The sequence below is a fragment of the Poecilia formosa genome, unplaced genomic scaffold (assembly GCF_000485575.1).
Source record: "Poecilia formosa unplaced genomic scaffold, Poecilia_formosa-5.1.2 Scaffold20, whole genome shotgun sequence".
NCBI lineage: Eukaryota > Metazoa > Chordata > Actinopteri > Cyprinodontiformes > Poeciliidae > Poecilia > Poecilia formosa.
In genome coordinates this window covers 3,345,619-3,371,971 of record NW_006799959.1, presented here as the reverse complement: position 1 = coordinate 3,371,971, position 26,353 = coordinate 3,345,619, and the positions used below count along the sequence as shown (strand labels likewise).

Genomic DNA, 26,353 nt, shown 5'->3' with positions numbered 1-26,353 from the left:
CATGCCTGTGAGGCTCTCTCCCTCTTTCTCTTTGTGCTTGTACTTGTGCATATTTTTCCCAGCATTCAATTGATTCAAAATCTATTTTCTCTTTTCAGACTAAATGAAACCATTGCTCAAACCTTAAACTCTCTAATCCGGGCATTAAAGCGTCAACGCTCGGTGTGAGAACAGCTATCTGACCCACAGCTTTGTGGGTTAAGTGGTAGTTTTAAAGCACAGGCAGAGCAGTAAATGACAGCACACCCAAAGGGAAGGAGGGGGTGCAGGAACAATATCGGATCTGAAGCTGATATTATCAGTCGTGACTTGAATATCAGAGAGAAACACTGGGATGAAAGGCTGTACTTGACGGCTGGAAAGATAAATGGTTGTAATAACACTCCTTATGGATGCTGGGTAGTAAAACAGTCAGACTCTTACTTTGTAATACATCAGCTAACTTTGAATTTGTCTTGAACATCTTTGAGTTGTATCTGTCAAGGTAATGTTTCCCATCTTCCTGCAATTTACACTAGAAATGAAACGCTAATGATCATGTCCGGAAATTCGTTTTCTATATTAGCTACATCAAGATTGAATAAAGGCAAAATCTGATTTCCCCAAAATTTAATAAAATGTCTTAAGCCCATTGTGAATGAACATGGCAATTTCTCAAATAGCCGATTTTTTATTTTTTTTATTTTTTTGCAGTAATCTCAGCAGAGAAGCGTTCTAGAAGGCTCTCACCACAACATTTACCCCAACAAGCTCCCGGCTCGTTCACAAATCACTGCAGGAAAACCATCTGCCTAATAAATCCATTTTCCACCAGTAACTGTGGCATTTGAGCCTAACCCCTACACTTAAACACTCATATAAATTCATAATCATGACTCCAATTTCTAGGCCGACCATCGAGGGAGGTAGGGCTGAGCACTCTTTACTGCCAGTATATGAGTAAATGGATGGAAAGGAGGGCCGGTAGCGTTTGGCTGCTCACGGCCTGGTGTAGACATCTCCTCTAACCTGAATTATCATTAATGGCACAAGGGCCAAAACCCTGATTAACATGGATGAGCCTTTCCCTAGGGAGAAAAAATAACTCCCATCGTTTGCTGTTTTTCTCTTTGCAGAGGCACGGCTTTGGGAAGTATACTTAGATTGAGAATGTCCCTTGCCTCTAATGTCTCTCAGGTCAGTGTGGCTATGTGTGTGTCCTGAGTGCATCAGGGGATCGACATAGAGGCCACAGCTTTGTAATAGGCTGTTAACATGCCAAAAATTCACGGATCAGCCAATCAGACAGTGATTAGATTAATTTCAGTTACTACCTATAAAATAATTCCTGAAGCAAATTTTAACATCAGACAAAGATAAGATAAGGAAATAGAAAAGGGAAGTAAGTTAACCAAACCAATGTGGCCTTTTGTGGTAATCATATTATTTGTTTGCTGTTATTAACCACAACTTTTCTTGTCACATTCAGGCCTAAGTCCATCTGAATTAAAAACATATTTTAAATAGAACCTATCTGACATCATGAAGTAGGCTACAAGACCTCAAAAATCACCACATCATTCTGCTTTGAAACAGTAAATACCATTACAATAATTTATCTAAAAAACGTGAAGCAGTGGTGAATGTTTAAAGGAACGGTCAGCATAAAAAAACTTGTCAATCAGCCCATTGACAACACATGCAGAGACTCGTAACTCTGATATAAAACATCTAAAGCACTGTAGATGCCCTTTCGTCATAATTACCATAAACAAATGCTTGGAAACATCATTCTCTGAATTATTAATAAATTGAATGTGTTTCCTATAGTGAAATGTACTTTCTCAAAAATATGGACATTTTTCAGATGGGTCTGTACCTAAATCTCAGTAGGTCATTTGTACTCAAATCCCTTCAATGTCACAGAATTTAAACAGTCTGCAAAAATAAAAAATAAAAAATAGAAAAAAGTATGGGACAAAATTTTTCCACAGAGATGTCAAAGACTTAATGAAAGCTACGGGAAACACTTCAGGTTCTTTTCACCAGGATTGGCACAACCATTATATTTAGGGGGTAATTACTGTTTTAAATAGAGCTGGATTGGTTTGGACAGTTTTTTCCTTTAATAGATGAAATTATTATTTGAAAACTGCTTTTTCAAGTGGTTTTCCCTCCTTGTCTAATATATACATTTTTGATTATCTGAAAACATGTGTAAATATTTTTTTTTTATTTTGCAAGTAAATACTGCAGATATTTTCTTGTGTTAAATTTGGAAAACTTACTTTTGGGTATTACTGTCTAATCCCATGTTGGACAGCTCAAGCAAAGCTCCAGTCAACAGTATAATTCCTGTTTTAAACCAGTGCACAAGCTATATAAAGAAAAAAACTACAGGTAACCATAGAAACTACAGCAATCTATATTATGAGATTAGCTCCGTTCCAGAGCTTTGAACCACTAAGCACATCTCCAGGTAGCTCAACAGTTCTGATGTTGTGCACTGACGGCCATTTCAGTTAGTTTTGGAAATGGTTGACCAATTAAAACTTCAGAAAAAGATTGCGAAGAGAATCACTCCAGACACAACCTCCCATATAAATAAAAACGGAAAAGCTCAAGAAAGTTTGGCCGAACTCAATGCAACAAAAAAAGTTTTATGTTTGGCTCAAAACTCGGTTTTCAACTTTCTCTTAGAGGCAAGTGTTTTAATTAGCTTTGTGCTTTACAGCATAAATGTTGCAGTTTAAAGCCGAGATTAAACCAAGCATCCAAGGGTATGTTAGTATCATGTCTCAGAAGTTATTGTTAGTTTTATAAAAGTGGGATTTTAGTAACTGAGATCAAAAAAGGAGAGAGGATCAAACGTTTTTAAGGTGTAACAACACTGAATTGCCTTTAGTGTTGGACAATAAGGGAAGGGAGTCAGCAGTATAACCTAGCAACAGGTAACTATTTTGGGGCTGGGCTACAACAAGTCTAGCACATTGAGGTTCCAACTCTTGTACCATAACAGTCAATACTGGGTCCAACCAATAGGAGTTGAAAAGCATCTCATCTCAGAGTATTTTGAAATAGATTTTCATCTTAAATTGAAACAATTTGACCTTAACCCCATCTGAAATTAAGGATAAAATAAGCATCTTTTCTCTTCCCCCTGAGAAAGGGATTATTTTATACCTATGGAATTAAGACTTGTATTTATATATAGAACTTGCTATGAATTTGCTATTTATGACGTTTAAAACTTCATCAAGACTATTTTGGTTTTAATTTCCTACTCCGATGAACCAAAATCTTTGGAAGAAAACATAAAAATCAGGAATGACTGTAAAATAACGCCTTGATAGGTTCTCAAAGAGATGCATGATGAGAGGGGTGAAGTCAAAAAGAGAAGGAAATAGAGAGCAAAAGGGGAAAGGGAAGGGTAGAGAAATATATGATGTGTACACCAGTGCAGTGAAAGCAAACAGCTAAATTAGTCATGGAAGGAATGCAAATTTGCTTCCCCTGAGTGTTGCGTGGTAGAATTACCCAGAGAGAAGAAGAGAGTGAATCATGCCAACCCCCGGCACCATGTGATTTATTAGCAAACATCCAATTCAATAAGAAAGTGCTTAACATTCAAAAAGCTGTGAAAGTCTCATAAGGTGGCATTAACTATACGATATTACCATTCCTACTGAAGGAAAGCAAGACAAGAGGCAGGGGAAAAACAAAAACGCCCACTTTCCAGAGCGATCTTGGTGTGACGTGTCTAGTGGGACTGTGACAGACTGAAAACTCACTTGGCCTTTTCCACAAATGCATGTTACTACTCATTACCATAGACAATGAGGTTTATTTATTGACACTTCAGCCCAAATAGCCTCTCCACTTTGAAAAGGGCACAAAGAGAGACTGAGGGATGGTGAAAAATTAAAGTATCACAAAAACACAGAAACACACAGGGTACAACATTACCAAAGTGCATTTGTTGTTTCACTTCTAAAAATGGTGATTGAAATAGGATAAAGTTTAAAAAAAATAAACTGATATTACATCATAGGAATACAAGACAGTTATTCCTCTTTTTTGTACTCTAACATAAAACCTTAAAAAAGTGAAAATCATTCTTTACCTTCTCTTCATGGTGTTACGAATATAAACTTTGTGTGCTGTTAAAAATTGTTTCACTTGATTTGATGTTGAAAATATGCTGTTTTTTTATTTTGTTTTTTTTTTTCTGTGGAGTGTGAAACCAAACTTATTTTTTAAATAATTTTTGAAGTAATTTTAAATTTCTATTGAAAACACTAAAATTGATGTGTTTTTTTTTTCACAAAACATTTTCATGAATGCTGCGACAGACTGGCGACCTGTCCAGGGTGTACCCCGCCTCTCGCCCGGAACGTTAGCTGGAGATAGGCACCAGCACCCCTCCCGACCCCACTGAGGGACAAGGGTGTTCAGAAAATGGATGGATGGATGGATTTTCATGAATGTCTTTTTTTCAAATCTGTTTTTTTTTTTTTCTCTCCATTCAAGTTTGATCAGTGTTTTTTATTACTAAATAGGTCATGAGCAGCTGCTGACTATGTAGCATTGCAGCATTTAGTGAGTTGTGGTACTCAAATTGTTTACAGATCATTTTTTTCCGGGTCTGTCCCTCTTTTTTTCGAAGTTCCCAAAATGCTCTGAAAAAAAAACAATTTAAAAATGGTGGAAGCTTCTTGATTGCTTTTGCAACAAATTGCAGTCTGTGACCTCGATAAGAAGTATTTAATAGCCGGCTCTGTTCATACAACAGGGTGACTCAAAAACTACTTCCTTCCTTTCTTTGAGAGAAAAATATATTTCCTGTCCACAGAAAAGTTATGCTCCAATGTGACACTCTGATTAAATTCAATCATTTACAGTTTTACCTTATATTATGTGTATAAAGCTCACCTGTCACTTGCTTCCATTCAAACTGTCATAAAAGTCAATGAGAGCATCCACAACAATCTTAGTAAGGAGGTTAGAATTCTTGATCATCATCTTGGCTTGTGATGAAGATAATCATCAAGAGGTAATGTGGTTATTCAGGATCTGAAGGCAATTGGGATCAACAATAAAACCACTGGTAGCATTGACAATGACTGGTATTTTGCAGAACTGCCATAGAAGGCATGTTTTAGGTTTACCAGTAAACTTCTAAAGGAATCAGATGAAGACGGGAAGAAAGGGCTGTGGTCAGATAAGCTCGTTGATGAGATATTTGGTGTCAGCCCAACCAATCATGTTTGGAGGAGCAGAAATGCTAAGAGCAAATCACCACAATCATGGAGGTGGAAACTTTATTCCTCTGCCTGTTGCTTTAATGATCGTTCATCACACATGCGACAAATACAGCATACGAACGTTCCAAAACATGGAGGATTGATATTCTCTCTCCTCAATAAAATGAAACTACCATAACATAGACTTCTTCTTTGTAAGGAAACGTACCAACTCACCAAAGCATCAACATATTTTTTCAACACAGTATGCTTAACAGTAGATGTAACCGAATTAAATTAAATAAGCCAATAACAAGCCTGCATGTTAATGAATCTGAAATTACTCGTTTTTATACTCTAAATGAGAAACATAATTTGCTTTTGCTGCTAAAAAAAAGATCAACACGAACACGAATAGCCAATTTATAAAACTGCATTCATCTTCTTTAATTGTTCTCGCTAAGTAATGTTTTAATTTTAATTGAGCATCTTTGTGACAATATCTGCTAATCTTTCAATTACAACCTCATTTAATTGTCTGTAAAGCTTTCTGCTCTATCACTTATGAAGCTGACAGCACTCAAAAATTGGCCCATGTACACAGCAGGAAATGACAAATGTGGAGATTGGAGAGAGGGAGAGTGGAGCATTCAGGGAGAAAAACAAAACTAAATATGTTTGTCAGGAGACAAAGGAGTGAATTAACTCAAAACAAAACTGAATACATTTCAATGTGCTCTCGACAGGTGGTGAGGAACAAAACAAGGTTTCTAATTCCAGCACACAGACAAAAAAGTTTCCCATCTCTTCTGCATTATGACTTTCAAAATTGGTAGCGGTTTCATCTCAAGATGAGACTTTCATAGGTTCGCTAATACTGAATACATTATTTCTAAGAGGTGGGATGGGAGGTTCAGCGTGGAAGAGTGAAAACCATTCTGTGGTTCACTGGAACCTGAAAGGAAAACATTACCTCAGAGACAAACACATTAAACCAAAAATCACAAAGCCATAGAGCAGAAGACAGGGGTCTGACGAGCGAACCGCCAAAACTGGTGCAACCCAAAAGAACAATCAGAGACAATTTTTAGGCAGTGAAACTGAGGTTCATTGAGTTGAGATAAAAATCCCAGGGCAGTTAATTGAAAGATAGATATTAGAAATATCCTTGAAGAAGCTCTAAACCCAAATACATGAAGAATGAATTAGTGCATAAGTTGACTTGTATTTCCTCCATGAAATGTCTATTCTGATGATCTTCAAAAACTGGACTACAGATCCAAATAGAGATAATATTTCCATGGAGAAATGCTTGTTGCCAAATATCTGGCATAAATTCTCTTGATTAAAAATCATAAGTTTTACAATCCCTGCAAATCTATGGTCAAAGCAGAACAAACTTGAAAGGGTGTCCATTATTCTATTGCATTTATTCTTGCATTAGAAATGTTAAAAAGAATGAGTTTCTAATTTTATCAAGCTTTTTATTAGTGAAAAAAAATATCTAATTTGATAAACACACAGATACTTACATACACTGTATGAAAAGACAAACATTTTTGTCCCATTTTTATGTTTATTCAGACTAAAATATTTATGTTTTAGATCAGTATTAATTACCAAATTATCTCGGTTCATAAACTTTGTCTAAATTAAGAAATTTACCTTTAGGTACTTTTCTGCTAGATTCCTTCAAATAGAAATGGTGTGACTGAGTCAGGTTTATGGAGATTGACTTCCTTTCATAAATCTGTTGAGGTATGTCCTAAAAAATTATGCACAAGAAAACAGTTTGTTTGAGGTTTATCTACAGCTGGTCTAAATTTAGCAGTGAATTAATCTATCAGAAGCTTACAAACCACTTTCACCACACAGCTGGTACTTCAACTTGTTAATAAGTGATGTTTATTAGTGTTTGAATTCTTCATTATATCTTCATTTTCTTTTTATATACTTTAGTGTTTCTAAGGCAAAAAGAACACAGCAGGCAGATATTAGTTTTGCAGTGACATTTATCTCTCAGTGGAAAAAAAAGTGAACTATTTTTTCACTCAAGAACATATGCTGAGCAGCGTTGGACATTCAGGACTGGTATATTATGCAGTGATAATGAGATATTAGACCATATCTCATTAAGATAAAGCGAGAAATGGGCCTCTCGGGGTCGGAGGGTAATCCATGTTATGGTGTCCTGGCCACAGTGCCAAGCAATTAAGCTCAAGAAACCGAGGACAGACGGAGCGGTGTGAACTTATTAGAATCCAGATTTCATAAGGCTGCAATATCCTAGTAAGGAAAGAACAGGGAAAACCCAAACTGCAGACATTTAATTAATATTTTCCTCATATCTGAGATAGTTCCTCAGGAAAATATTTGCATATAGTAAGAAAATAACCAAATTTTCCTTCTGGTGATGTATTTGAATTAAGAAGAGAAAAACAGATGCCAACTTTGCAATGAAGCCAGTTCTTTTGCACATTCATATATAAACCAAGCGAGTGTCTTGTGCCAGAAGTGAAAAACCAACGTGACGCTTGCCAGCAACGATCTCCAACCAATTATGATGTATTACCAGAGATACTTGGCTATCAGAGAAGCCAGCATATCTGCCCTTTCGCAATAAGATGCAACGTTTCCAGGCACACACAGGCCATTGATTAGAGAGGCTCAACATGCCGCCTGCAGTCTATCAACGCTCAGGGACCGGTAATCAATTCTCTAATGCCGTTTGAGCCTATTCACTGCAGCTATGATCCACTGGTTGCAGATGCACATACACACCGAGAGCCACCAACAAATGTCGATGAAACCCTATGAGCAACCAGGCATAAAACAAATATAACCCAGATGGCCATCGAAAAACACTGGACAGCTCTCAAACGGGAACCTACCAAGTGTAGCGGCGATAGGGCAACGTCATCTACTGTAATGGCATTATCAAAATGAGAGCAGCTCTCCTGAGGCAGACTCCGGTTCCTGATTACCTAGTAGTAGAGGACCGTGTTCATGGCCAAATCTGATCAACATAGCACCAGACATAGGGGTGGCGAGTCAGGAACTAAGCCCCTTATCTCTTCTGACAGGCCAGAGCTCCTTTATGGCAAATGATATCCTTCGAGGAATTAATCTGATTGAGGTCAGTTAAAAGATTATGTTCTAGCAACGCCGCTAAAAGGAAAGTTAAAGTCCAATTTCTCTTTTGAGAAACTTGGATCAGAGTGAGTCACAATCTCTGAAGGTTTTCTAAACCAGCTGACCACTAATACCTTAAGACATTGTGTTTGAGATACCAGATTAAGGGACAAGAAGCAAATAAATTAGTCACAAAGCTTCATTACCACAACAAAATCAAGAATTTCTTAAGAAAATTCAATTTTAATGCAAAAATATTTAAATAATTAAAATTACACAGTGGAGTTAACACTCACTTTGGTGTTTGAGTGTCATCCAAGCGATTCCCCAGCTGGAACTCATGGGATTTGCTCCGATGCAACGCCGTGAAGCCAGGCAGCAGATAGATGAGCTTGCGGCTTGGTGGCGGTGGCGTTCCAGGGGCCTTCACTTTGTTCCTTCGTCTCATGGGGGGAGTACCCGGTGGAGTCATGGTGTTGACCACCAAAGGAGTCCGCGGAGGTGTGTGACCAAAATGCCTTTGGCGAGGTGACGGGGGCAGGGAACGGTGACCAGAGTCAAAGGAAGGGAAGAGTCCTGTGGCGGGGTTTTCAACAGTAAGTCGATCTGTGTAGAAAGGGGGCGCCAGGGCTTGTGGACTGTGGCACATGTGCTGGTTGTACTTGGACTGAACTTTGGGGCTTTGGGAGAGCTGGAAACGAATCCACTGACTGGCTTCTGGCTGGCACACTGGAGTGTTTTCCTTTCCAGATTCAGAGGTGGGCCACTGGATGGACCACTCCTGTTTTGCTTGGCTCCCTGTTAAAAAGGACATTACAAAACATCTAGTTGAGACGTATACAAAAAAATTGTTTAAAGGGTTTAAATGAACAGTGCCTTGAAAAACTTTTCATAGTTGAACTTTTTCATATCTCTCATTATGAGAGACTTTAATGTTGTTTATTAATTTTGTATTTTATAGAAAACCAAAACGTAACCTAGCTAATGTCAAAAGAAAGAAATGCTTGGTTTTAAAGACTTTGTATTTTTAATATGTGTCTACAGCCATCATTGTACATCTAAATACTGAAGTTTATGCCCATGCTTCTTTGCAAAAATAGTACATGAAGAGCATTTTACAGGTCTTGCCACAGAGTTTCAAATGGATTTAGGTTAGGACACTGACTGGGCCATTCCAACACATGAGTTATGCTTTGATCTAAATCAGTAGTTCTAAGTCTGGATTATCCAGATCCATTGTCCTGCGTGTTTTTGGTGGTTAGTTTATTGTTCTAGTGGAAGTTAAATTTATGGGGGGTTTTGACCAAAGCAACTTCATGGTTTTCTCACTCTTCAAACTTAAAATTTGACTTTTTATTGCGTTTTCTTCTCTTCCATAAATACCAGATTGCACTCATGATCAGTGTCTTTGGTTTTCATGATGAGGTTGGTTCAGTAATGTTTTCTTACAAACATTTGAAGCATTTAATAAATGCTTGTTAGATTTTTATATGAAACCCCAAGTGATTATTTTTCTTGCACATTTATTGTCCACTACCTTGTTTTTGTCAATCCTTTAAAATCCCTGTTAAATACATTGCAGTTTGTGGTTGTAATGTCACAAATGTAAGAAAGTTTCTCTCTTGAAATGTATAATAGGTTATCCAGTTAATGCTAACCAGTTAGCCAAATATGCTTATGTTATTTCACGTTTTCCATAAAAATCAGAGTGAGTATTAAGAACTTCAATTTCTTGCAGGCTGCAGTGGAATCACTATTAGGGAAGAGGTCTGTTTAAACACAACTTAAGAGAATGAACTGCTGTGATACGTTCACATGGCAGTAAACTAAATTTCAAGTTGCTTGCTTATTTACACTAAAGTCAACAGACCTGCAGGAGAAACACAGGTCTTTGTGGTTCTAATACAATCATACTGCTTGAGACTTTTAGTGTAACTTGAGTGAACATCTCTGCATATAACCACATGATGATATCTAAGCAGGTGTTTACGTTTACTTAAGTGCGGCAGATTGTGATGTCTCTTAATTGGACAGAAAGGGCAATGTTTCTGTGCAGCGCAGGCAGCAAGCGGATGTTTTGCAGCAAATGAAATGATCAGTTTTGCTACTGGAGCGTTGACGTTACTGTTGCCACATGTCTCCATATTAGTAGAGCTGCTGTGTTTAAAATGTGGTGATGGACGCACTATTCAGCAGAAGTGGATGGAGCGATAGAGTAAAACATAAAAACAGAGCAGGACAAAGCTGCATGAGTAACATCAAGCAACCTGTGATTGAAACTTCATGTTCACTGAAATGAAAAAAGATGAAAAGCAGTAAAAGATTTAAAGGTGGAAAGCCAAAATGAGTGTTTTTGAGTTTAAGTGACTATACATTACCTCCGTTACTGTGCAATTTATCCTCCTCAAGTTGTTCTTCAGAAAGAAACAAAAAAATATGTGTTTATTGATCTGGAAGGAAAGCAGCAGAAATACCAGCTTTTGTTCTACGTGCACTTATGCATGGCTAAAGGTTCTTTTTTTAGAAAAAAATTATAATATTATTAAAATGTATCCTGGAAACTTTTAAGCAGAAGCATCAGTTTCTGCGTGGTTAAGTTCTTGTTAAAATGTCCTCCTCTAAAAATTCCCTCTGACCTTCTAGCCACTATTAATGCATATTTCTGTGAGCAACTTTCAATTTGAAGTGTTTTTGTGTCATTATTTCTGCTCCCACGGCATTGTCTCTAAGGAAATGTAAACATCAAAAACACGAAACTTCAAACATAATTTCTGTACCAACAAATGAACCACTGGAAATATCTGCAGTCAAATATTCCCACATGAGTTGGAAAACTTGGGGTAAAAATGCCACCAGCCTTTTTGTGTTCTTTAATGTTATAAAGATGAGTTTAAGAGAAGCGATGAACTGTGAGAGGAAAAAAGGAAAACAGTAAAAGTCCTACTCATAAAAAAACTATTTTCATTTATTATTGTTTTAAATAAATCATGCAAATGGTTTATTTCACCTTTTATATTTGCAACATTAAGTCCTCCAGAAAGTTTTGTGAAGTAAATTTTAGTTTCTAATAATACAGAGCCAACTTGTTTAAAATGTAATTTCTTTGTTTGCACAAAAACTAATCCAATTTAGTTGTACCATATACAATCCCATCCAATCTATAATAATCTGGTTTCTTTTCAAATATTTATTCATGTAATGCAATTCAGCAAATATATACTTTTTTCTGAGACGTTCAAACAATCTACACTCACAGAAATCTAACTCCATGCCGACAACATGCCACATGTCAAAGCCTGTGATTAAATTTTAACCCAATGTCAGTGAAACAGGCAGTACAAGTGGTTCGTTTCTTGTCTCTCGCTGACAACTTATCAGGGAACCTGTCGTTGGTCTAGTTGTCATGGAAACCTGTTGGTTCAGGCACTGCATGGCACATAATATCTGCACGATATTTTCCTTTATTTGATGTGCTTCTTAAAAACAAGAAGTCAAAGTATTACCAATAAGTGTCTTTTGTGATCTGGATGTAAGCGCACAACAATAGCTAATGCTTGACAACCTGCTAACACATTTTACATCTACAGCATAGAAATTAGTCGGAATCTCTTGAGTCAACGTGCTTTAGCCACTCTGCCCTCACTGTGACCACCTGAGAAACGCACTTGTGTTTGAACCCGACATCTCCTCTGAAAAACGTATAAAGATGGAGAGAAAAGATGAGGGCCTGATAGAGTGCTCATCCAGAGATGCAGAGAGAATTGTGGCTTCTTTCTTAGCAGAGATATACCCGTCGCAGGCCACTGGGAGATGTAAAAGTTCAACTTGATGCCACATGAACATTAATCGACTCCAATAAAAAAGTTCACAAAATCGAAGCTGACATCACAGATGGGAGGCAGCAGGAAGATGATTGAACGTGGGCTGGTTGAAAGGTGTTTAATGACTGACGTTCGAGGTGGCAATTAGTGTGGTGCCTTTCAAAATTAAGTTGTTTCTGGGAATGTTGACCGATCACCTTTGATTTGAGTTATGAGCTTCCCTTTGGTAATTATAGTCTTGCATGCGGCTGCCTCTCTTTACTGCTACTTCTGACAGTTCTCGTTAGATGATACCCAGGCGAAATTTCTCTGCAAGAGAAGCAGAGAGCTTGACTCTACCTCGTGAAACTGTTGCCTCACATAATGAGTCAATTCATGGAGAACATTAGTATCTTAGCAACTGCCTCAGGAAAATACTGTCAGGGCTTGTGAATTTATTCTGTCACATAGTTTCACCTGAGCAAAGGACTGTGGCTAACTAAAAACAGTTTGATGATAAATGAAAGGAAGAAGGCACACCAAGCACAACCCCTTTGAGAACTGCAATCTAACTTGTTAGTCATTTTCACAAGTACATTTCAGAAGTTTCATCTTTGCAAAGCTTTGATCTTAAAAGTACATATCTATACTTTAGAATTTATTAGAACTTCAGAGAGCTGATATTAGTAATACCAGGACTATAGTCTACCCTGCTATTCTCTAATGTTTCTTTGAAACATCGTGAGTGTTTCAAATGGACTCCAAAAAAAGATAAGAAATCATGCTTCACCACTTAAAGGGTTCAGCTTCTCCAAAACAGGATGACCATGTGATACAAAAGCAATATCCAGTCATGAAGGCCATTTGTATAATAGTATGTGTCATCATGTTTTTAGTACATAGTTTTTAGTAGTTGCAATAACAATATGTTCATGATGATAATTGGCAATGATCTCTGTTGCACAAGGAAAAGTTTTTGGTTTATTTTGTTTTGCTACAGTATAATGCTTTAGGGATTTCTATTTGTTTAGGTTCTCAGTGGCAGTGTATGCACTTAGTGATGCTGTGGTGATGGCTGGAGGAAGATTCAGACTCAACAGCTTAAAAAGCTTAGAGGAAAATCTGTAGGAAAGAACTGCACCACTGCTTTCCCTGCTAATTGTCCATCCCTATCATAACAAGATTAATTATTTACAGCTGCAAGCTCACTGAGCATGCATAGATGCACGTTGGACAGACATTATTGTTGATCAAGGAGTACACTTGCATTTGCTATATATTGCTGACACCTGGTCCTTCTACGTTAAGAGATGTGACACACTCTTATACACTTTATATAAATGAAACTAATAAAATTGCGTTACATGGTATATGTCAACTAGAACACAAAACATCAATATATTTTAGATGTCGCAAATGTTAAGAATACAATGTTAAAGCTTAGAAATTGCCATTGTAAAAGCTTTGAAATTTGCTCGGTATGTACTTTGGTTGGCGAATTGGTGTCTTTCTAGGTAATTGAATTGACTGGAGGTTTGCTTGGCTGGTTGGTTCTTTGGTTGATTGGGAATTTGATAAACTGGTAGTTTGACTGGTTGGTTGGTAGTTAGGTGGTTTGGTTCACACTCAGGCTGACTGGTTTGGGTAGCTGGTTAGTTGATTGACTTATTTATTGTTGTGGATAGTTAATTGATTTGTCTGCTCAAGAAATAATTTTTGTTGAGCTTTGAGTTAACATAACATCCATATTACTGTGAAAATGCAAAATAAAACATAAAATCTGGAAGAATTATAGATGCAAACTATTAGTTCCTCTTCATACTGTTTCACTTTATCTAGCAAATATGTGACAATTATTCACTTAACATACTATCAACTAGACTGACATGTAGTTTGGCATTTTAAAGGTTTCTATTGGCCACTGGACTGTGACTTTAACAGTTTGCTCAAGCTTATTGTCACTGTGAATGATGAAACTCAGTCGCAGTCTCATTCCTTAAACTCTGAAAGATTTTCTGAGCACCATCAATAGAAAAATGTCTTCACAGCGTTTTGCTGACATGTTTCATTGTAGAGATGGGGTAATAGGTTTTCCTCAGTATGTTGGTCAAAAAGTTCATTTTAAACCCTATCCTACCGAAGTACATATGTACACTGATGGCAGACACTCCATCAGTTTTGATGTTTTGCTTCTCATTTAGGGTTAACCTATCCCCACTTTAATTTACATCTGTCATTGTGAGGAGTAAAATATGTACGAACAATGAAAATCAATTTGTCCACATCACTATTCTTTAAATTTGAGATTTCAACACTTTTATGTTAAGGTTGCTAAATTTATGCGTGATGAGATGTGCCTCCCTCAACGCTGGTGACATTGTGTTGCATTGACTGATTGATGCATGGGCAATAGATGCTCTTCTTCTATTCTGATTTGATTGAAAGCAAATCAGAATCAGTACCTCACTAGTCATAAACCTCAGGAGATGTCACTCTGAACCAATCATTGTATTCAGATTTGTTGAAGGGATAAACCTAAAACCTGAAAGGCGGAAACTCTGGAGACTGGAGTTGGAAACGCTGATTTATGCCTCTTTTGCTTTTGCTGTTGTTGTATCTTGTGTTATGGCAGGTTAATTGGGAAGCTTTTATTTCAGTTTTTGGCTATAGACCTAATTGGTATTCTGATATCTAGTCTTTATTTTTATCGTTTTCACTGCCTAAGTCTGATCAGCAGAAGGTTGTTATCCCTGACCTGCTCAACCCAGGCCATGCAGTCTGTTTGATGCATTTTGCTTATGTTGTAGCTGGACATCCACTAACACACATTCATTCAGCATGTCTTAGTCAGTTGTATATCCTAATTAACCCAAATTAATTGCTGAGTTACAGATTAAAAATTCCAACTCACAGAAACTAGATTTTAAATTGACAATTTGATGCTTTTTATTTTACCTAAACCAACATGATGTCCACATCACAGTTAGCTCCAAAGGATGCACCTGAACCATTTAGATTTTTTTTTTTTTTTTTTGCTCTGCCGTCATTAATACATAAAGCACATCCCATCATCATAATCGGTACTAATTTAACTTGCAGCAAGGCATTGGTAAAAGCAGATAACAGCCTCATAATTGGACTAATTACCTCCAGATATGTTGCTTCTTTTGGCTAAATGGCAGTGAAATGCCACAGTGACGGGTCCTTCTGGCTGCCATTGTAAACAGGATTTAGTGAAAAGGGCAAGGGCTGTGTTCAATAAATTCAGTGACCCTTTTTAATCTCCACTCTTTTGAGTGGATCGGTTTGTTGAATGTTCTCGCAGTGTAATCACTGGGACTCAAAGTTGGGCCCTGCTAATTAGCTAACAGTCAATAGAGACCACCTGGGTGCTCAGGAAGACAATTGTTAGTGGTCAATTACTTCTTTCAGTCGTTTTCTTTCTCTACTCTATCTGGGCTTTTTCTTCTCTACAAGACGACATGAGTCTCCCTTACCTGCTGTTGTCATCACTTATTTCTTGCGTTGTGCGATTCTACGTCTCACCGTCCCTTTGAGTTTACATCTCCAAACTCCTTTCCTCGTGTACTCTGTTCCTCTGTCTGTATTTATTTCTCTCTTTTTTCTTTTTTTGGTGACGGCATTTGCAGCAAAGTAGACGTTTGTATATACACAATGCATTGGGACGTTACTTTCAACGATCCAAGATTACAGAGCAAACACAGAACAGAGCTGCCGTGCTAAGAAAAGATCAACGTTAACCTTGATCAACAGAAGACACAAATATTCTAGAAACTACTCATGTATTTTTGTCTGAGAGTATTTTTGTGTGTAGATTTGTCTCCAGGGGTAGACTGATAATGTGTACATAATGCGGCACAAAGAATTGGCCTGGCTGCCTCCAAATTGTATGACTCATCCTTATTGTAACTCAGGAGAGCTTGTAGGTCTTTTTTTGCATCAGTTTCTATCCTCCATTATTACACTAAAAAGCAACATAGTCACTTATTTTGCTTTTTTAGCAGATGGATACAATGCATACAGCAGTCGACAATGTTCTGGTCTGCCAATTTTTATGATTCAAATGAATCATAACCTTAAGGAAAAGATGTATTAAAAAGCAAAAGCGTCAGCACTTATCTGTAAATCCTGCTGCCATTGTAAACATTCAAAATGCTTGAATATGTGTATTTCTGCCCCTTAAGCTCTAAGGGTGGAAAGGGTTTTGTAAACATGCAAAAATAAATCACTAATAGCCTCACAGTTATCAGATTAAAGTGCAAACTTTTGGTACCTCTGTAAAGGTAAGACATCAAAGAATAGTTTCCTGGTGTCAGTAGTATTGTTATAAATAAACATTGCAAAACATCACTAAAATGACTACACTACATCACTACACAAAAAAGTAGTTTGGACTTTTAAATCTACATGTTGGGTAAAAGTTCACCAAATTTGGACTCACTCAGTTGAAAAATATAGTGTTTTATAAATGTTTTACTGAGAAATGTCCCAGATGGAGAGGTCATTTGGAGACATTTATGCAAAAATGTCTCCAAACTGTGCCAAATGTGTTTTTCACATCAATACTGGGAATTTCTTTAAATGAAATCACTGATTACCATTGAATGACACTTAGTACATATAATATAACCATTGGTCATGACATTTACCCCATTTATATGCAAAATGTACCGTTGTGCACAGTATAATATATATAATACTAATGAACTGAATGCTATTACTTTGACCCCAACTGGAAAATCTTTATAGAAACGCAGTAAAACAGTAAAAAAGAACTTTTTGAAGTATAGCTAACAAAGACAAATAATAGTAATTACATCAAAATTATGAGTGTTTTACTACAAAGTAATGAACAAATAAATATGAAATCCTTACTGGTAAAAAAAAAAAATCATATTTTCAGTAAAACATAAATAAATCAATAAATAAATTAATTAATTAATGAAATCAAAACATCGAATATTTCGAGTGAAGTTGCAGGGAAAAAACTTACACATCACCGCAGGGTCGCAACTACATTTTATTCAGGCGGATGTGAAGACAAAGATCGGCGCCCAGTAATGTTACTTAACCTCATGTTAATTTATGCAGATGCTCAATAGACACTGATGNTCCAATGTAGCTCCTAATCCAGTTTAATGGCACCCCTCTAATGCCATACCTTTCCAGTTTTTTTAATAACATGTCATGATTGATGGTATCAAAAGCTTTTTTGAGATCCAAAAATACACCAATTGCAAATTTCTTTTTATCCATATTGTCTATAATTTCTTCTGTTAATGCCATCAGTGCCATCGAAGTTGATCTTTTTTCTCTAAAACCATACTGACAATCAGTCAGAATGTTTTGCTTTTAAATGAAATTATCTAACCTTTTACTAAAAACTTTTTCTAGTATTTTTGAAAATTGACAGAGAAGAGACACTGGTCTATAGTTACTAATTATATTCTTATCTCCATTCTTATCTCCATATTTTTCACGCAAAAAAGTAGTTTAGACTTTTAAATCTACATGTTGGGTAAAAGTTCACCAAATTTGGACTCACTCAGTTGAAAAATATAGTGTTTTATAAATGTCCCAGATGGAGAGGTCCTTTGGAGACATTTATGCAAAAATGTCTCCAAACTGTGCCAAATGTGTTTTTCACATTTGGCACAGTTTGACTCCTGGGAATTTCTTTAAATGAAATCACTGATTACCATTGAATGACACTTAGTACATATAATATAACCATTGGTCATGACATTTATCCCATTTACATGCAAAATGTACCATTGTGCACAGTATAATATATATAATACTAATGAACTGAATGCTATTACTTTGACTCCAACTGGAAAATCTTTATAGAAACGCAGTAAAACAGTAAAAAATAACTTTTTGAAGTATAGCTAACAAAGACAAATAATAGTAATTACATCAAAATTAGGAGTGTTTTACTACAAAGTAATGAACAAATAAATATGAAATCCTTACTAGTAAAAAATCATATTTTCAGTAAAACATAAATAAATCAATAAATTAATTAATTAATTAATGAAATCAAAACATCGAATATTTCGAGTGAAGTTGCAGGGAAAAAACCTACACATCACCGCAGGGTCGCAACTACATTTTATTCAGGCGGATGTGAAGACAAAGATCGGCGCCCAGTAATGTTACTTAACCTCATGTTAATTTATGCAGATGCTCAATAGACACTGATGAAGATTCACTCACCTTATGATGTTTTTTATTTTTAGACTTTTATTACTTTCCAGGTCTGCCAAAAATTGTAAAGGACATCACAGATTTTCCTTCAATGACTTCAGGAGTCAATAGGTTTTTAAGATGTGCAATATGATGCAATTAGAGTGTTTTGTGTTCTAGTTACAATTAGACAGAATTACACTTTTCACTGCATTTTGATCAGATACATTTTCTTTTCTGTTTTCATTTCTGAAAATCCCTCTTAAAACTTGACTATTTTGGATTACAGTGAATAATAAAGAACTTAAATCCAAAATCCCAGCATGACATGAGATGAGATCAGAACAGACAACTCAAAATCAGCAGGGAAGACCAGAGCCATCCCACTGACATCAAAGTGTTTCAGTCACAAAGAGTCAAGACTTACAACAAACTAGCCAATACATTAGCGCCTCTGCTACATGATAAAGCTTCTTCAGGGAGAAAAACACTGGAATTATGCGTGGGCTTTGCTGCAACTCATCTTTAAGATGAGCTCTAGGTTTCATTTTTAATCCTCAATCTATTGAGGTTGATAGTTGTCAAAATAAAATAAAATCCAACAACCTAAAATTAAAATTCTACTATTTTCCCTATATCACATTGTGGCTGTTTCAGTTAAATTTCCTCTGTTGGCAGGGGAACTACATTTATTTTTGGGAGAACTTATGCTTATGCAGTTTCTTTCAAACATTTGAACAATTTTTAGACTGAGTCTGAACCCATTTTACTCTTGATGTTTTGAGATCTACAGGTTATTGAGGTGGGAATGATGTTTATCTGTTATTACAACTGAATGGCCTCCCTACAACTATGACTAAAGTAGATGCTGTATTGGTTGTGTAAAACATTCAAAGGCATGTAGCTGATATTCTGTTTCAGGGAAATTCAGTATTACTGCCTCCCTGTTTGTGTTACTTTCTCTCTGATTTACAATTTTGCTTTTGACAGATGAAAAAGGAAAGTCAGTTTTTTGTTTCTCAAATATCTCTTGCAGTCTAATACAAGCAGCAACCTGCCTGTTTTTTAAGAAATTTATCAAATATAAAGTTTGACCCAGTAACAGGGGAATTATATTTCTTTCTGATTTTTGCAATGTTAAATAGAACAACACAATTTCCCATCTGTTTCAGATTTTTCTTGGATATTATCAACAGATTTCTTAGAAAATGCATTCGCTTCTGTTTTGCTGAAATAAAAGTGTCAGAAAGTTGGATGACGCAGAATACAAGCTCCTCAAATGACGGTTTAAATATTTTCCAACCGAGAACAAACAACCACAGGCAGTGCTATGTCTGTGGTATCTACAGTTATGTTAAACCTCGTTTAATGAAATACTCTCTCAGCAGAGTGATTAATGGAAAGCTGAAGGACAAAAACTTACATCTTAATTTGAATTCTATGTGAAAGGACGGAGGGATCAGAGAGAAAAGAAGTTATTCAAACCACCAACACGGTTCCGTTTCAGTGATGCTCTACTGCCCCCTTCTTGTTAATGTTTGTCATTGCAAGTCTTGGTTTCTTGACTAGCAATATATGGTCTTTTAAAGCCATCTGGTGGGGAGCAAAGGTAATGCATCTGAGGAACTTATGGAAAAATCTCAACTGAAATATTGAACATTCTTCTCTGAAGCTCTGTTTACATACATATTCTCCTGATCAAAACCATGAGAATCAGGAATTTGCTGGATGATAACCAGATTTTAAAAAGATCTTCAAATAGCTAAATAAAAAAAAATCATGAAGAAAATATTGTGGAGAAGTTATTTTAATCTGCATTTAAACTCAAAGCTGCTGTTGCTTAGCCAATAAAGTTTACTAAAAAGTCAATACATCATAGTATACAATACATTATTATTATTTTTTTGTTTGTTTGTTTTTTGTTTTGTTTTTGTTTTTTTGTTTTTTCATCAGGCACTCACACTGTCATAACAGTAGCAAAGACAAAAGGACTTTTTTCCCCATCTAAGCATTTGAATCTGGATCACTGTAAACATGTTTCATTGTTATTAGATGTATTTCCTAGTAACCCAGACTTCCATTTTTTTTTATTTTGTTTAAAACAAAATCAATTTGTAACATATTAAATCAGCACAACTTTTTAATTTTTTTTACATAGGGTTATATTGCTGCTTAAATTTGTCAGTCAGAACTTTTACAAGTTTTTGATGATACCTGTATAACAGGTTACCACAAAATAGAGTAATAGTAAAAGTGTGGCGCTTCTTTACAAAAGCTGGGGGGAAAAAATAATTTCAATCTGCTCTGTTTTTAGCTCAAAGAATATTTGAGATTAAGGAAAAAAGGAGATTAAAAATCCATGCAACTGTTGTAAAGAGAACATTATATTGTAAGAGATTTACGTCTCTGTGTCAGCAGAGCGGACTCTTACCAAGTTGGTGGGCCTTTCTGAGGCAGGAGAGGGAAGCATTAAGTCGGGCACATTCATCTTCGTTGGCACCAAACTTCTGCAACAGCTCACACACCTGCTCCTCACTCATCTCCAGTAGGCCTTCTAGATTAACCTCACCCGCATTCATCTCCTGAAAAGCATGCACACAACAGACACACAGTACCGTTGGTGTTTACCACAATGTACAGAAATTACAAAAACAGCACCTTTATACACCACAACAAGATTTGTAAAGTGCCAGAAATGGGTCATAACGACGTGTTCTTTGCTCCTTCTGTGGCCCAAACTTGAAAAGTCGGCTAAGGCTGGGAAGAACTGCAAAACTCATGGTTCTTTTTCATTATTTTTAGCAGATACGTGTCTACTTGGCTATATAAAAAATTAAATATAAATCACCAGGGTATTAATAGAATAATTTGTTGGGGAAAAAAAGTCCTAGACATTTGCAGTTTTTCTTAGTCACTTTGGTGCATTTCTCACATCACTTAGCATTCGCACAATAGCCGTGCATTTCTCAAAACAATACAAACTGCAAAAATCCCCACTGATAATCTGCAAAAGCATTTCACTTGCTCAAAATGGATAGTTCATGTCTTATGTTAACAGTGTCAGTGTCATCAAAATGAAAGTTTCTGACTCCATCATTTATGAAATAAGCAAATAGCTTTGTCAAATCTATTATCAGTTTACTAAGTGTTTTTTAATGAAAAACGGTCATATCTCAGTGACACCATCTGAAATCCAGTTACAGCTTTTCTTGATTGCTTTCATGCAACTATATTTTCAAAATAGTTGTAGTACAGAAAATACTGCAAATGTAAATTGAAATATAATCTGTAAGAGACTAAAAAATTAAGAAAATAAAAATATAATGTCTTACAGTATAAAAATACACACTATTGATACTCAGTTCACCTGAGAGAAACTGATCACTTTTGGACATTTTCAGGATAAACTGGTAAAGAAATGTATAAAATTTGCTTGAGAGATTTTAACAACTAGCTCAGCATTTTTGAATGCAATTTCTAAAGCAATGAAATAAAGAGTAATAGTTTTATACTACAACTCAGCATTCAGTACAGTTCTTTTTGGCTGATATCATATTAGCAAGTGATAATGTAAAACAATTTATTTGGAAAAAAATTAGAATCTGCTACTATAATGAGCACAAATTACTATATATATTGTGGAGGTTGAAGTAGCAGCTATCATCATTTTTATTCTTATCAAATAAATGCACCAAAGCAATTGAGAACAACTTTGGAATTACTTATTTAGACTTTACATATTAAAAAAATACTTTAAGATACTTTAAAATAAAATTAAAAACAGATTGGAAAAAACATCAACCTTAAAATCTAATACATTCTTAAATGCACAAATGACTTAGACAGCAAAGTCATTCCTTCCTGCATCAGAATTGTACAAATTGAGGACAAATTGCTGTATCTATCAAAATGAAATGTATGGGGGAAAAACATATGTATGTATAAAGCATTTCCTTTGAGTTTTCTACTGTATGTGTGGCTTTTATTGGTCTCTCAATGTTTCCAGTGGGGAGAAATGAAACAACAGAGAACTACACATCACCTCTGCGACCTCCTTCCTTAAGTTGACAATGCGGAACCAGTGGTCGAGGCGAGGGAAGTCTTCCAGCTCTGCACTGCGCTCCTCTAAGGCCACTTTGCACTTGCAGGACAGCTGGCGGCTGAAGTACTTCACCAACTTCCCCTGTTAAGGTCAAACACGGTTAGGAAAGTGATCCAAATCCATACAACATTTAAATACAACAAATTGTTCACTAAAGCGTTGTATATTGAGAATAAAAAAATTCTAAATAGGTGAAAACAGACATTAAACACTGGTTGACAGCACAACTCACACAAAAGAACAATTTAAGGGAAAATTTAAGACAAGACATTGAAAGAGCCTGTAGAGAGAAACCGTTTCATAAACTGTAAGAGCTTCAGCTTCATCTCTAGGAGCAGCTGGTCAGCTGACCTTAGAGACCGAGTTGGAGAGAACAGATGAAGCAGACAGGGTGGAGGAAGGTTATCAAGACACTTCAAAACAACTCAAAGAATTCAAAACTCAGTTGTGTAGCAGATTGACAGTAAACGAAAACAGGCAGAACAGGAGTGACATGAAATCATCAGTGTGATCAAGCAGAAAGATTAACTGGTTGCAGGGAGAGAATACAAGGTTCTACAAAATGATGCAAACACTAAAGAATAACTAGACCCAAGAAAGAATTAAACTAGAGAAAGAAGGAATAACTAGACCCAAGAAAGAATTAAACTAGAGAAAGAAGGAATAACTAGACCCAAGAAAGAATTAAACTAGAGAAAGAAGGAATAACTAGACACAAGAAATAAACATAATAAACCAGAAACACTAAGAAAAGACTAAACCAAAGTAAAACAGAAATCAGAGAAAAGGAACCCAGCATCCTGACAAATATACCATTAAAAACACTGTAAGGATCAGTTGTATAGTGCTGGAGAGAATATGTTGTTTCTGAAAAATATGATGGAATAATTACTTAAAAGTATTTTTATTTTTCAGTTAACAATCCTCTGATAAATATTCCAACTTTTAACAAAATGATGTTGTCTTATCCACATTGTCATCAGAATCAGCTTTATTGGTCATGTTTGAGCACAAACAGGAAATTTAACTTCAGTTCTACTTTGCTCACAATGCACAGACATTTTATACATAAATATATAAACTTGGTTAAAATTTAAACAGGATTCTGATGCTGTGTGTTTTGGTTTTGTCCTGATTGGAGCCAAACTGCCACCATAGTAGAAAGTTTTTCACAGCCTGTAACAGGTTTTCTTCTAGCTCCCCATTTATTTCTTTGCATCTTCCTTCAACGCTGACTCTGCGTCTCTATCCAGCATGATGCAGCTATAAGCTTAGAGCATGTGCAGTGTTCATTTTCCTGTTAATGTGTAGGTCAGAAAGTTTAATTTTGGTGTCATTTGACCAAAGTACTTTGTGTATGCTGTGGCCCAAACATGGCAAACTGCCACAGAGATTGTTATGACTTTCTTTCAACAATAGCTTTCTTCTTATTCTAATGTCATTTAAAAGTTGTCCGGCCAATAAGTTCTCCCACCAACAAACCACTGAGGCCTTCACAGAACAGATTTATTTTCACTGAGATTTAATTCAACACATGTAAACTCTAGTTAAAATGGGCTTAATAGACTCAACAGTTCTCTATTTTCAAAATAGAAATATGACAGACATGTATCTTTCTCTCTGTTACAAAATTAGGCTCTATTTTGTGTTGGTCCGTCACATAAATTCAGTGAAATGTACTAAAGATTGTGGTTGTGACACAGGAAAAACTGTGAATTATATAACAATATGAAAATAGAATGAATCCACATGAAAATAATAAGGAGTCTTTTATGTTTTTACTGATTCTGTATCTTTTAATACCAAATTAGAAAATAGAAACAAATTTTAAGTTGGAATGTAATGGAAGCACAGGCTTCAGAGTAACAGTTTCCCCTAGTGGTGACAGATTAAAATTGCAACCTGTCAAAATAGAACCTTTCCACATAAAACATTGAATAGAGTTGAATTCTTTTATTCTAGAACATTTTATTTCCCTGGAAATTTTCTTCAGTGACTTTTGTAATTACTGGTGTGGTTAACCTTTATGTTATTTGTTGATATTTTCTCCTCAGAAGACACATGTACAGTCAAATATGAAAAACAGCAAAACGTACTGCAACCAAGGAACACATTTTTAATAAAAGAGCTGGTACTAAAAGTCTTGTAAAAGGTAGTGAGAGCAGGAAAAAAAAACATAACTGTCTATGCATACTTACATGCAAAAAAATTTCTTTAATGAAATAAAAAAATAGCTGCTACAGGAAGCCAGAAAAGCAGCTATTTATAATTTGAAAGCCAGCAACATCTGAGCTAAGAAAAGTTGTCATTTGAAAAACTACTGTTTAAATTTCAACTTTAAAAATTAAACTTTCTCACCTGACCTCAGTTTTCACCATGAAGGCTTTGGGTTTGGATCAGTAACATTTACTGTTTTAAAGTTTTTATATGTAATACTGTCATTTTGCTTTTATTAAAAATGGTTACATACTGTACATGGGGCAAAACAAATCTATTATGTTTTAAGAGATAAAGTCTAAGCAGGTGAGTTTGAGAGAAAAAACTGATCAAGATTTTTTTATATATATTTTTTCTGTTCTTTCCTAAATTAATTATTAGAAAATGTTTGAGTTTAAAAATACAAATGTCTTAAACATGTGAAGGTACGGCTGTAATGTGCTGCAAGAGCAAATTCACATGTTAGAAAAGAACATACTGAAAAGGATCTTAAATACCTGAAATCCTGCAGCCAAAAAACATTTTGGCTGCAGGATTTTGAGCATAACTCAATAATGATATAACAAATAATTCAATTGAAAAACCTTACCTCAGTCAAAACTAAAATAATGTAATCATAATCTAACAGCAGAACATTAAAACAGATTTTTGTGGGCTTGTAATAATATGAGCATCCCACAATAAATATGCCCAACACATAGAGGCCATCAAGGAAACAAAATAATGTGAAATTATGTCATTAAAAAGTATTAGTATGCATAACTGCTCAATCAAAGGCAGATATGTACAATTTAAGAGAATGAAGGTTGTATTAAACCATTTATGTCACTTACATCCCCTCTGAAATGCTTCATTACAGCCAGCTGTCAGGAAACTACTTGTCCTGACTGAATGACGCAGTAGAAGCTCCTCACCACTGCTGAACCAGGACATATTAATGTCTTTGTTACTAAGGAGTTTTTGGTCTGATTGAAGACAATGGTGAGGGCCCACAGAGGGTGACGTGATGCTTGAGATTTAGATGATGCATGTGGATGGCCCAGTTCCAGAAGTACACCTACAAAATGACTGCTAGAAAATAGACATTGCTGGCCTACATCAGTGCATACCAAAGTAGAAACCAGTGGAGGAGGGACCAGCAAGTCACCTCTGAATGCAGAAAACCCTCCAGTAAAAGCTGCCCACGGCTGCTAACGCTCTGCCTGATAAGGCAGCTGCTCAGTCCACTCCTACAGAGAGACACAAATTTACCAAAAAACTCTTACTGTGGCTCTCACTCTTACCGTGCAAGAAAATTCCTTCTTAAAATGTATAGAACTGATTTTCTAAATATGTGTTCAAGTATCTGAACAGTACATTTTTGGTTTTTTATTTCAGTCTAATGTCTTCTTGTTCATCACTCATTAAAGTCTGCACTCAGAAAAACAAGTAATTTAAATGTCATTAAGATAATTTAGCTATAAGTTGTTTGTTTTGTGTGGATTACAGAAATACAATTGATCTGATCTGACTAATTGTGGTCTGCAGTTAGGGGCACCGCTTGCACATTTGCTTAAGAAATTATGAAAGATTGATCTTTTTATTACATTCACATCATCTCACGCTGAATTTTTTAAAAATCTCATTTAAATTGATTGACAATAATTTGTATACAATGGGAATGGGAGTCT

At 35.8% G+C, this 26,353-nt stretch overlaps 1 protein-coding gene across 3 annotated transcripts in view; it reads right to left on the bottom strand.

Moving 5' to 3' along the window:
- ksr2 (kinase suppressor of ras 2) overlaps positions 1-26,353 on the bottom strand; it is a 112,400-nt gene that overhangs the window by 75,257 nt on the left and 10,790 nt on the right. For 2 of the 3 annotated variants that reach the window (XM_016669201.1, XM_007547474.2), the window contains exons 2-5: positions 22,407-22,547; positions 20,796-20,946; positions 10,733-10,768; positions 8,651-9,152 (exon numbers count right to left, since the gene is read on the bottom strand). In XM_016669201.1, coding sequence (XP_016524687.1) covers positions 8,651-9,152; positions 10,733-10,768; positions 20,796-20,946; positions 22,407-22,547 — 830 coding nt within the window. The remainder of the gene's footprint in view (positions 1-8,650; positions 9,153-10,732; positions 10,769-20,795; positions 20,947-22,406; positions 22,548-26,353) is intronic. The other variant, XM_007547475.2, reaches the window with a different exon arrangement.